The 13,020-nt window shown below is 38.4% G+C and overlaps 1 protein-coding gene across 1 annotated transcript in view; it reads left to right on the top strand.

Moving 5' to 3' along the window:
- The window catches only part of LOC116733318 (SH3 domain-containing protein 19-like), a 28,828-nt gene that overhangs the window by 9,933 nt on the left and 5,875 nt on the right, over window positions 1-13,020 (top strand). Inside the window, exons 2-8 of the mRNA XM_032584125.1 lie at window positions 405-441; window positions 3,883-3,923; window positions 5,476-5,542; window positions 5,936-6,071; window positions 6,906-7,059; window positions 7,135-8,244; window positions 11,268-11,333. Of these exons, the coding sequence (XP_032440016.1) occupies window positions 405-441; window positions 3,883-3,923; window positions 5,476-5,542; window positions 5,936-6,071; window positions 6,906-7,059; window positions 7,135-8,244; window positions 11,268-11,333 (1,611 nt within the window). The remainder of the gene's footprint in view (window positions 1-404; window positions 442-3,882; window positions 3,924-5,475; window positions 5,543-5,935; window positions 6,072-6,905; window positions 7,060-7,134; window positions 8,245-11,267; window positions 11,334-13,020) is intronic.

Genomic DNA, 13,020 nt, shown 5'->3' on the forward strand with positions numbered 1-13,020 from the left:
TTCAAGTTGTGCTAAAAGGAGTTGGAATAAATAACATTACAAACAATAAATGCCTCTGTTGTTGAGCTCATATGTCTGTTTCATATTTAGCAGCAAAAAGGAATTTTGAATGGAAAATATTGCTTATTTTGTCAGTATGGTTTCATACTAGTAAAATGCTAGTATGAATCAATTTTATTGATTAAATTTAACTTTTTAGGAAAGAAAGTTAGAAAAAATTTACTTAATGTTGAAAATTGGATCTGGTATGAAAAGAAAATAAGATTTTAAGATTAGGGGTTATTGCAATATTCTTCAGGCTATTGAGATTTTATGTTTTTCTAAAATTGTGAAGCTCATTTAGCTGCTAATTGTTGCAGTTTCCAGAATTAATAAAGTAAATGTTGCTTTGTGTTTCTCCTCAGGTCGTCCTGACAGACGTAAGCCGGAGCATCGCCACAGGTACGAGGTTTCTCTCCTGGCAGCTTGCCTGTCTGCCAACAGGAAGTGTGTTTTATTCCTCCCACATGTAGGAAACCGCCTGGTCCATGAGGTGATACTGTTTGATGCTGAATCTTTTTGATCATTTCAAATGAACGTTTGGATCAAGCAAAACTTCAGCAACACTTTATTTGAAAAGATGTGCATAAGACTGACATGATGACACTGAAGGAGTCTTCATGAATGTTTACAGTTGTTGTCATGAAGTATCATTTGGTAAATAATGACACTTTTAAAGCAAAGCTTTGCATCCTCAGAACCAGAACCGAACATGGAGAAGCAGCATTCAGCTGCTATGCATCACAAATCTGGAACAAACTCCCAGAAAACTGCAAAACAGCTGAAACACTGGTTTCCTTTAAATCTTAATGGTTGACTATGTTCTATGACTTTGTATTTCAATGTTTTTATGATGTAAAACTCTTAGAAATTCCTTGTTGCTGAAATGTGCTATACAAATGAACTTTATTCTTTCAAAGTTGACTCTTTTAATTAAAGTTTTAATGGAACTTGTCATTATTTACCAAATAATGTAAGTGGACACTTTTAATGGACTTTTAATGCAACTTTTAGTGCAACTTTTCATTAAAAGTGTCATTATTTACATTCATAAAGACTCCTTCATGTTTATGTCGGTGTCCTCATGTCAGTCTTATGCACATCCCTTCAAATAAAGTGTTACTAAAACTTCTTCCGATGTCCAGAAGTTAAAGTGGTCCTGCTGTTTTTCTGCAGCTCAGACGTTTCTCCTGTTTCTTTGCAGACTTCCAAGTTTAACTTCCCTCCCATTTGGTCTCTGCTTCTTACACACTCCTCAAAGTATTTAGTCTGTTGCCTGGTTGGCATAGCGACCTGTAAAAGTCACTGGGTTAAGGGAGCCTGTGTGTGTTTATTCAATAAAAAACAGGGGAACTTGATCCATCAGGTTTTGAATAATTTAACTGGTTTTTACATGTTAATTAAGTTACCTACTTTTTATTATACTTGGACTGCAGTAATTGCTTTCAGCAGCTAACCTTCAGCAAAATGTGTTTAAAACAAAGGCGACTTTGAGTGGAGAAGTGAACCAGTGCAAAATAAAAGCCCACAGAGGATGACTCAGAGCCTTAAACTGCATCGTAAAGCAATTAGAAATGACTTTTCTCTCCTGTAAAACCGAACCCTCAGAACATTCAGAAATGAGAGCCTTAATTTATAGACAAGTGGTGACGCATTAAATGGTAAATGATTAAAGGATCGTTTTCTGTTCCTTTAATTGGTGTGAATGTCTGAATTCTGCTTTACATCCGATGCCAAGCAATAGAGTATATTCCAGTTTTTAATTTGAGAGTAATCTTAATGTAACCCCAATGTTAAAAAATGTTTAAGCAGTTGCTAATAAACTCTGGTCTGCTCTGCTGTCAGTTACTCACACACACACACACACACGAGTGCACCCCCCCACACACGCACAGACACAGACACGCCTAAACATGATGTAATGGAGGGAAAGGCTTCAAAACTGTTCTCCAGTATCAACACTTAAATTAAGCTCTTAGAAATAAACAGTTAATGCAACGTCATTTACTGCAATTACTTAATTCTAATTAGGGATGCAAGTTATCAATTAATGAGTTAATTGATCGACAAACACTCCAGTTCTTAAGAACTGGTCGGCCCTCCATCTTTCCATAACATTCATTTTGTACGTCATTATATTTGAACTTTTTTTGTGTTAGTTGTGTTAAATACTGATTGAATAAACAAAAAATTATGTTTTTCTCAAATTATTAAACTTTTACAGACGTCAAAATCAACCGTGATTATTGTCATCGTGTCTTTTTATATAATGTTGCAATTTTTCTGCGTCTTCTCAGTTTTTCTGTCTTCGTCACATCGTCGCCTTCCTATAAAGTAACTTTGGTTGAAGCTGACGTTGCGCCATCATGCGGCGCTATTAATGTGAAACTTAAGGAGAATGTTGGGTGTTTATATCTCAAAACAGAATCATATGAAGTGCATTGTACGTCCCAAATGGACCTTACCACAGGGGCTGCTTTTCATTGGCTGATGCCCATTCTACGTGGTAGCGCGGCTACCACATGCGTGGCCGTCTCACAAACACACGCTTCCCGTTAGCTAAGTACAGCATAATGGCAATCGGATACAACTTCCGACTTACCCAGCCTTGCAAGAACAATAGGCATCAGTGATCTTGTCCACGGCTATATTGATGTAGAGGGTGTGTGGATCTGCCGTTTTCCTCATCGAGTGAAAGCATTTTGCTGTGACGTGCTCAATGTTGGAGGCATCGCGTGGCTCAAACACCTTGATCTCATCCAAAAAGGCCAGGCCACGACACTGTCCATTGTAGTAGCTGATACATTGTGAAAATCCGGTAGAAATGATGCACTAATAGAGTCAGAAATACACTGCAGAGAATCAGTGGAAGTGGAAGACATAGAAACAACGCGCCATGAGGCTTTGTTTGTGAGACTTGCAGCCACGTGGGATTTTCTAGGTTGGTTGTGGGCGGAGCTTGGTAAGGTCCATTGGACTCTGTCTGGGCCGCTTCTCTTTACTGTTCTGGTATGGCCCCGCCGCCATCTTTAATTCTGCATCGGCTGGCTCCGCTTCAGGATGACCAGCTGCGCCCCCTGCTGGATGGCGGAAAAACTACAACATGAAACAAGGTCCGAGCGAATGTTATTAGTTAATCGAATGGAAAGTTTGATCTAATAAACCATTGTCAGTTGATTAATTATTCGCATCCCTATTTATAATTTTTTATTTATCTTTGTATAACTTAAGCAGTAAAATTTTTTTATATAAAGAAGAACACAAAATGAATTGGTTCGTTTCCATCAGTGTAAATGAGTTTGTTTTTGTTAATGGGGAAACTCTTGAAAAGAGACCCAAAGAACAGAGTTTAAGGTCCAGGAACATCTGTTGTCTTGTGATGGATCCATGATTTCTGTCTGTTTTTATTCAGCTTCAGAATATTTATCTTTAAAAACCAACAACTTTGGCTCAGTTTTAACCTGTTTGGTGATTGAAGTTTGATTTTAGTGTCAAGGTAAACATTAAGTTCTGTGTTCATGTTAATTATTTGACAAAAAAATCATGTAAACTTTATGATGGCTGGTAATTATTGTTGCATGTATTTCTTGATATGCTGGGTAATTAATATTTAATCTATCCTTATTGGTTGATGCTTGCTTTGTTTTTAAACATTAAAGGATGACCATTTTTTGCAAAGGTCAAGTTTTTTTTCTAGAATTTGTTATAGGAAAATAACTGGCTTAAAGTCTAAGTACTGGAGAATTGGATATCAGGATAATTTGCCATTAAAAGTAATAAAAAGATTTTTAACAGTAAAAGATACAGAATGAGTTGGAATAATGTTGTTTCCTGTCTCTGCAGCCAGGGTCCTCTCTCGTCCATCAGAGCTGTCATCAAGAGAAGTAAGTGACAAACTTTATGACCATTTCCTGTGAAGTAGAAACACAAACACTCGCAGCCAGGAAGCCAAAGTAGGGAAAGTTTAACTTTGATTAGAAAAGAAACTGTTTGGCTTTTTCTGGGCGATAGATTTTTTATTTTCAGATCTGACTTTCCAATTCTGTTTTTCTATTGTCAGATAATTAAGTCAGGTTAATAATATATATATATTTTTAAAACAGAAAAAAATACAACAGAGGTAGTATTTTTATTCCAGAAGAAAATGAAAGACTTACTTGATTTTACTAACTTTTTTGTCTGAACTTTTGAAGATAGAGTTGAGTTAATCGAACTATAATTATTTGCATGGTGGATGTTTATAAGCCATAAACAGTGATTCATTTACTGGACCAGAAGCAATGAGTTTTATCAGTATTTGACCTGATCAAAGCTGATCCCAGGTTACATGCTGTTGATTAAAGAAATTTAACCTCCACACCAGAAATTCAAACTAAAGCAAACTTTCCATTTAAACTGTTTACAGAGTTGCTTAACTCTTAGTTAATCTGGAAAAATGTTGCCTTTAATGATGGAAAACATCCAGTGTGACCTTTTCAGATATAATGAAACCCAGCCTGGCTCAAAGTTTACAACTTAACGACTTCCCACCTTTTGCTTCCCCTTTGCTTCCCTCATGTTTCTCTGAAAAATGTCACACAGGGTTCTAGTAACCTAAATAACCCACATGTCTTCTTCTGCAAATCTGAAGCTTTTCCAACTGTGTCAGGTCAAAGTTTTGATGTTGGACCATCTTATGGAGTGCTATAAATATCTTCGACATCTGGTTGCATATTCTGGTATCTTGCAGTTTTAAATGCAGCTGTTTGGACCTGAATTAAACGGATCTCGTCTGCGTTATAAATCAAAACATAAAGAGTTGACAGAAGGGGGGGAAAAAAGCTCTGGGTTTATTTCAAGTTTTCTACTTGAAGCTTGGTCCAATTTAAAACGACTGTCAGTTTTGTTTAAATGGCACTTTATGCCAAAAAGACTGGATAAAAAGTATAAAAAGACTAAAACACATAAAGCATAAGGAAAGGTGAAGAATAGAAGCAGGTTATCAGTTTTAACTTGATGCAATGGGTTTCTTTTTAATCTAATCTGAATAATTAACTGAGCTTATTGTTCTGTAATGTGTGATTGAATTGAAAGTATTTTCTTTTAAAGTTTATCTCAACATTTGTTATGAATTGGGGCGCAGCTGGTCCAGCTGGGGGGGATATCTAAATAAACTGAAGGCCAGTAAGTAGAAGTGTCTAAAAGAGTTTGAAATATTGTCGAAAACATCTTTAATGCGTAAAAAATAAACCATTAAATCCAACTTCTGGATTTGAGGCATTTTTCTACTAACTTTAGATTTTCTGGTGACGTTATTAAAGACGTCGGTTCATGCTTTGAAACATTGTTCAGGTACATCATGATAATAATATGGGGTTTATCTTTCTTGAATCATTTATATTAAACTTTCAGCTTTGTTGTTGCTTTATTTTAACTTTGTTTTAAATCTCTCATCAGCTTCGAGGTCCACGTCTGTCTCAGAGACGCACAGAGAAAGAGACAGAGAAAGAGACAGAGACAGGAGGTAAAACTCCCAGATAATTATTATTTATTTCAGCTGAAGTAAATGCAGTAAAGCCAGTGTGCAGCAGGACTAAATTATAAGACATTTCTGTCATTTTTACAGGTTGGACAGACATAAAACAGAAAAATATTAATTGAATATTAAATATTAATATTAAATATTAATTATAAGAAAGGATCTATTTTTTCTTATTGATAACTTTGACTGATCTTTATTAACACAAACTATTTTCATTGCTTGAATAGAAAGACACATAATTGAATTAATCAGCTGAAGCCATTTTTATAAACTGACTCCTTGTTCTTTTTATAAACTAACTGATTTGATTTGTGCATCCCTGCCACATCTGTCTCTGTCTGCCACATCCCCTTCCTGTTGTTTGTCGGTTGCCAGGCGACCAGAGATCACCATCTTGGCAGCAGAGCCTCTGCCCTCCACATCCTGGTTTCCTGGAGCCGTTGGCGGGATTCCTCCACCTCCTCCTCCGCCTGCACAGATCTGGGGACCCACAATCGCGCCGACGATTCAGGTGAGGCTTCGATGATAAACGACAACTTTAGAGTTCATTTCTACATCACACTATTATTTACTTGTGTGTTTCAATTACATCCTTTCTTGGTGTTCTGAGTTGTAACTGCTTGGCAACCTAAATACGAAGTAAGCGTGGCAATTAATTGTTTATCATGATAAATTTCTTAACTTAAGAATGTTGATTCACAATAATGATGTTTAGAGTCTACAAAACTGTTCCTATTGTTCATATTGTTAGTTTTATTATTTTCTCCATTGTTTGTCAAAGAGGGTATCAATAAATATCAATAAATTACAAAATATGACTAAATGCGGTTGGTGTGTGTAGTTTCTAAATGTAACGTCACAAATGTTCAGACACTGCCCTTGACCTAGTAACCCTACAGAAGCCCCACCTGTTACCTAGCAACCCCAACAGCTCCAGCATGTGTGGTTGGCTGGTTTTACCGCCATATGCGCTGTACAATGGCTGCTGGAAGTGACAAATATTTAGTTGTTGACTTAACATACAGAAACCACTTGCTGCATTCTTGTTGGTTATTCTTTTCAAAGATGTCTGGTTGTATAATTCTGGATCTGTTTGCAGCCATTTTCACGTGTGAATGTAAACGTTAAGTTGGGAGGCGTGGCCAGCAGCAGCTTATTTGGATTTGAAGTGACAAGATGCCCTAAAACAGCTCAAAATAGGCTGAACTGACCAGAATAAAATCTCATTATCTAAGCTGATTTTGTGTAAAACTGTGATAAAGATGTTTTGTGTAGACCATAGATCTGTCCTAACCTGTTCATGGAAGCGTTATAGGTCACCTTTAACCCTTGTTTTGTTTTTTAGCCGCCTCCTTCCTATGAGGAGGTGATCAGAGAGAAAACACAGGAGCAGGTTCTCCATCCTCCTCCAGCCTCTTCCTCCTCACCTTTGGTTTGTAGAACCACCATCGCCACACAGACCGACCCAGGACCCGCCGCTGACCCACAGGAGACTCGCGGTAAACCAGGAAGCTGATTGGAGGGAGTTCTAGATTTGAATATTTATTATTAAAAGGAGTGTTTTCTGTTCTCAGATAGAAGATCAGCGAGGCCCCCCCGGCCACCTCCCCCCTCCTGCACTTCCAGACCTCCGAATGCTGCTGATGTCATCACCTCCAGCCAATCAACTGTTAGCTCTTCTGAGGCGAACAGCGTAGCTACCAACGCACATACTGAGCCTCAAACACACACCTCCACACACACGCAATGCTCCGACTTCCTCAGTGACCAGCAGTTGCCTTCAGCAGCAGCATTGCCTGACCCATCCCCAGATGTGCCCTTGGAGCGCCCCAGGCCACGCCCACGCACTAGGCTAGCTCGCCAGCCAGTTAGCGACGAGGTTAAAGTTCAGACTTTGGTTAAGCTGCGTGAGGACGGTTTGGCTACGTTAGCGGCGCGTGCAGCCGGCGACTCCACCAACCCAGAGGGGAGCAACGGGAAGTACCTGCAGGAGCTGCTGGAGGCGTTCAGCTCCGACGACTGGGGCTTCCCTGATCACTGCAGCGACGACAGCGAGCGCAGCCAATCGGAGAGCGAGGACGGAGCGGAGGAAGAGGACATGGCGACTCTGAGAGCGAGGATACAAGCGTTCGAGCAGCAGGTCGCTGATGAGAGCTGTGGAGACTTCAATACTGGGAATGTTGAGGGTTTCGCTGTCACAAAAAGACCAGAGCCTCGACCTCGGCCTCGTCTCCAGGGGCAACCGGCCAAATCGACCCCACCTGTCATCGCTCCAAAGCCCAAAAGCTTTTCACCTTCCCCCAAGCCCTCCAGCAAGGTATTCTGGGAAGACGAAGGCGTTGCTGTGGAATCAGGCAGCGTAGAAACGGCAGAGTCAAACCCTGAAGCTCCGTCTTCTGCAGAAGCATCAAAATCTGATCCAGGGTCAGACATCAAACCTTCCCAAACCCCTGAAAAGCCCGCCATAACTCCAAAACCACAGACTGTTACAGAACCGCTACCATCAAGCGCCCCAGTCCCGGCTCCCAGGCCGCCTCCACCCAAACTCACATCCTCCATCAGCAGTGACTCCTTCCCCCCGAACCCAGGACCTCCAAAGAGGCCTCCAGTCGCCCCCAGAGCTAGCCTGGGCGCGCCGCCGCAGAGTGGAGGTGAAGCTACGCAGAACACTGTGACCCAAACTGGTGAGTTTTAGTTGGGTTACATCTCCATTCTGAACAACTTTTAACCAGTTGAGTGTTGGGACTCAATTACAATTTTTATTAAAGTTAATTGCATGGTCTTTATTTAATTTTTTCAAAGCTTTTTTTAAAGTTTGTTTTTATTTTTACCTGACAATTTTCAAAGATTAGTATTTTCTTCTGCCTTCTCAACACTTCATTCATTTAAAAATACAAACAAACTTGAAAAATAAAGCAGAATATCTTCTAGTTTTATCAACAACTACACATTTTTAATAATTTGTTTCTCAGTCATTAGGATCTCAGTCAGGTGTTTCGATGATGATACTTGGCCTCTTTGATACTCAGTGGAAAATCTGTGGTTTTCTCACTGAAACTTCTGTTTAGTCTCCATGTCAGGAGGGTCATTACATTTTTCTTATTCCAGTGATTCTGCAACGCTGCTAATATTTTCAGCTAACGCTTCAGGTTTGTGTATTGACCTTCCTTTTGCCCAGCAGCCATTGTGGAAGAGCTCTATAAACTTACCTGGTTAATTTGATGTGGTTGTGAAACTCTTCATGTCTGTTAGCATATATCTGCTAAATTGTCTCTGGTTACTTTCCAAATATTTGCTAGAAGGAAGTGTCCTTCTTCCTGTTTACGCTGCCAGATAGCCTGAATTAGCAACTGCTGCTGATAAGGAAGTTAAGTTATTGACTCAACTCCACAATGACATGCAGATGAGCTTCATGTGAGATCATTTTCATCACCACTGTTTACTCTGAAGTTGCTACAGTGCTGATATGGTGTTTAAAAAAGAGACTAAAATCATAAAATTAGCATCAGTCTTCCAAGTTGTGGTATTCTTTCTAAACTGGATATTTAATCAAAGGTCAGCAGAGCAAATAAAACTAAATAATAAAGCTCCTCTATTACAAATCTTTACAACAATCACCAAATAAACAAAATTATTGATATCAAAATGACCAGTATCATTGATGCTAACATATTAGCATCACATTTCTTGCTTTTTCTACACTGCTGCCTCAGCGTTACTTGATGTCAAGTTTTAATCCTCGATTGATGTGGCTAGTATCAAAAAGCCACATTTACCATCATACCGCAGTGACAGATTGCTGCACCCTAGGTGCACATAGAGGCGTCATCGTATATCCTTCCTCACAGACTCAATAACTATTACAGCTCCCAACAAAGACAATATGTGTTTACATCCCTGCTGGTATTTGCATAATAATCTACTCTGCTTTACTTATGTTTCTTTAACGTTTCTGCAGTTATTGCACTTCTGCTGTTCAGTAGTGAAATCCTGTAGGGACCATTTATTGAACAGCAAGATAAACCTGAACTAAAATCATAAAGTAAAAATATTTATCCATATTCTATATAAGAATGGCTAAATGTATAAATGTCTTCTGTCTTCCTAATTCAAGGGAAACTAATTTTATTGCCGACTTCATGCGCTACAATGTTGTTTTTGTTTCTCCTGGTTTTAGTCCAGACAAGGAGAACCTTTATTTATCTATGGGTGATAATGGCGGGCTTGTTTTGGCGAACTCAACAGTCAGGAATTATAAACAGTTTGCAGGACATTATTAAAGAATGCAGTAAAATCTCTGGCATTCCTCTTGACAATCTTATTGACCTCTATAGTGTCACATCACTGACGAAAGCTACGACACTACGGGTCAAGTTTGAACTGTCAAGATGATAGAATGACGCTCTGTAGAACCAAAATACAGACACAGTCTGGAAGCAGACTTTGTCTTGTGTATGCTTAAAGATTGTTAATGAGGTTGTTAGTTTTTTTTGTGTGGGCCTGCTGAATGTGCAGCAACTTGCCCTTCAAGGACAATAAAGTTTAACCAAACTTTACTAGTGAGGTTGCACAGAGTGGTGTGGTAGACAGTCTACGGCGAGCTGTGTACCTTATTGTTGCCGATAAATGCTGGTTCGGCCTATTTCTCTTTCTCTCTCGTCACTTTAGCTGAATAAGAAACGTTAATATTTCCAGTTAGCAGTCTTTATGGATTGCTGGGAGTCATCTTTGTTTTGTTTTTGATGTCATTTTTTAAAAATGTTGCGCAACAGAAAGTTGGCTTGCTTTAAGTTGTTCATCAAAGAGACAACCTGGGGGAAGAAACCATCTCTGTGGCAACAATTTATTATTTTTTTTCTGCAAATGGCGCTCTGTAGCACTAACTTAAAGGTAAAAGTTTAAGCAGTTTGTGTCCAGGATGTGTGTGGTCTGCAGAGATGTTCGTCTGGTGAATCCTTACTTCCTGATGCTGTGGTTGATATCTGAGTTAGGACAGAGCAGTGAGGAAAGTAGTACAAACTGCCGCTGCCCCCTATCAAGCAGTACAGCAGCTGGTTGCCATGGAGACCAAACAGAGGCAGATGAAGAGGCATTGTTGGATATGGAGTCACTGATTTTATTTTTGTGACGGTGTTTCTTCCTTCCCAGCTGCTGTTTGAACTTGATGCTGCTTAATTAATATTATCTACAGGAGACAAATACAAAGTCACTTTATTATATTTAAAATAATAATATTAATAAAATAAAATAAGTTATTGATTATAAATTTCTGTACCTAAATGTTTTCTGGTAAACTGTTGTAACTGTGAAAGCTAGCTCTGATTTCTGTGGTTTTTATTTGGAAAATGAAAAATTCACAAAATGTTTGATTTTAACTTAAAATTACACATTTAAAGTTAATTTATCTTATAAACGTTTTAAATATGTTGTTTATTTAGGTATTTATTTAGGTTATCTAAATAATCTAAATATTACGTAATACTTACGTTATTTAATTTTGATGGTTTTATTTCCCTATTTTACAAAGAGATAACTATAACGATTATAAAGATATTTTTTATATGGTTCTATGGAACCTTCCTAAACCCTGTTTAGGGTTCTATAGAACCTAGCGAACAGCTAATATATAGCAGCAAAAACAACAGTTGTTTTGGGGATTAGTTACACTTTGAATGATTTTCCATGTTGTGTTTATTTCCTTTTTCAGTGAAAGGAGGAAGTATCCGTTCCACCGTCAAACCGGCAGCACCAACTTCCCCTCGCAGAGCCAGCGGTAAGACTACAGGCCCTGCTGTGTGTCCGAGTTTCTAAGACTCTGATCTGGATGTAGCTGCTGCACAATGGGGCGTTTGAGAGCTTAGAGACACAAATGCAGCTCATTTGTTTTGTGGCAGAAACATGCAAACATGTGGAGAGGTTTTATGTGCTAAGTGTTTGTATGTGACTATGTGCTTGGGTCCGGCTCAAAGAGGGAGGCCTGTGTGATGCAATACAAACTTTGTGGGAGGAAAATGGGATGATTGTGTGAGAAGAAACAAGCCCCCACTGTTGTTGTGTGCTTGAAGTGTGTAGAAGTGTTGGTGTGTGTTGCTGGCTGAGTCTTCAGCAGTTTTATTGCCTCTTTAAGTTACCAGTCAACCAATAGATGCAGAAGTTTGGGGGCTTTTGTTGATACCTCGTGGTAGAAATAAAACCGAATCAGTTCTTCTTATGTGTCCAATGTCTATATTTTCACCCTGGAAAACATGACATTCTATTAATAAGTAGTGATTTGAGCCAAATGTTGCCTTTCTATCATCAAATCAGAGGCAAATTTTATGTTTGGTTTGACATTCAACAAAGTCAAGCTAAACATAAAAGTTGCCTTCAGTCTGCGCTGATTTGATGACAGAAAGTCAACATTTGGCTCGAATAAACCTTTATTAATAGGGCTGAAATTATTAATCGTGATTAATCATGACTAATTGTGATTAATCATGATTAATTGAATTTAAAAAATAATCATCAACTAGCTTAGCAATCGATTAATTGTTGACTGGAGTATACAGATTCAGACAAGGCCATCTGCTGAAAACAACACATTCACATCTTGCATCTAATATAAACAAAACCATTTTTTGTAAACATGTCAGAGTTTCAGAAAACAAGAGAGGAGAACTCGCTGGTTTCAAATAGATCCTTTAACTTATAATAATAACATAAATATTCTCCAGTTTTTCTTCATACAAAATTTAATTTAGTGATAGAAAAACCGTTTCACTTTTTCACAGCAAACAATCAGAGCAACCAAAGCTGCTGTTTTTTCTTCTGTAATTATTAGCATCATTTTGGATCAATAATAACATTTATCATTTAGCTAATTATTAATTACTTAATAGGCTCCAACACTCACCTTTTAAACAACAAAGCTTTTCAGAGTTGTTGCTGACCATTTTCTTCCCTTAATGACCGCAGTACACTCCTCTTCTGACAGTGCACTATCAGCAGAGGAGTGCATTCTTCTGAGTGTACTCAAACAACAAAGTTTGAAACACTTTGTTGTTTCAAAACAAAGTGTTTTGAAACTGAGAGGTCACTGTGCTCCGATGACCTCCACAGTCTCAAGATCTCAAACCAATAATAGAACACCTTTGGGATTTAGCAGGATGACTAAAGAGTCACATCAGGAAAGTTCAGCCAACAAATCTGCAGAAACTACGTCATCCTGTCACAGAGAAAAATCTCAGGAATTTTCTATGAAGCTGTGCCACAAAGAATTAAAGCAAAATGGTGTCCAGCAACACACAACTAGCAACTAATAATCTGGTCTTTAGTTTTAGTTCCTGTCAACTTCAGAACCTATTTTTGATTATTTCTCATGCTGAACTTGAACTATTTTTTTATTGGTTAAATGTTAGGTTTTCATTAGTTATTAGCAGAAAACCATTATAATTGAGTAGAAATAAAGGCTGAAAAACAGC

The sequence above is a fragment of the Xiphophorus hellerii genome, chromosome 14 (assembly GCF_003331165.1).
Source record: "Xiphophorus hellerii strain 12219 chromosome 14, Xiphophorus_hellerii-4.1, whole genome shotgun sequence".
Classification (NCBI taxonomy): domain Eukaryota; kingdom Metazoa; phylum Chordata; class Actinopteri; order Cyprinodontiformes; family Poeciliidae; genus Xiphophorus; species Xiphophorus hellerii.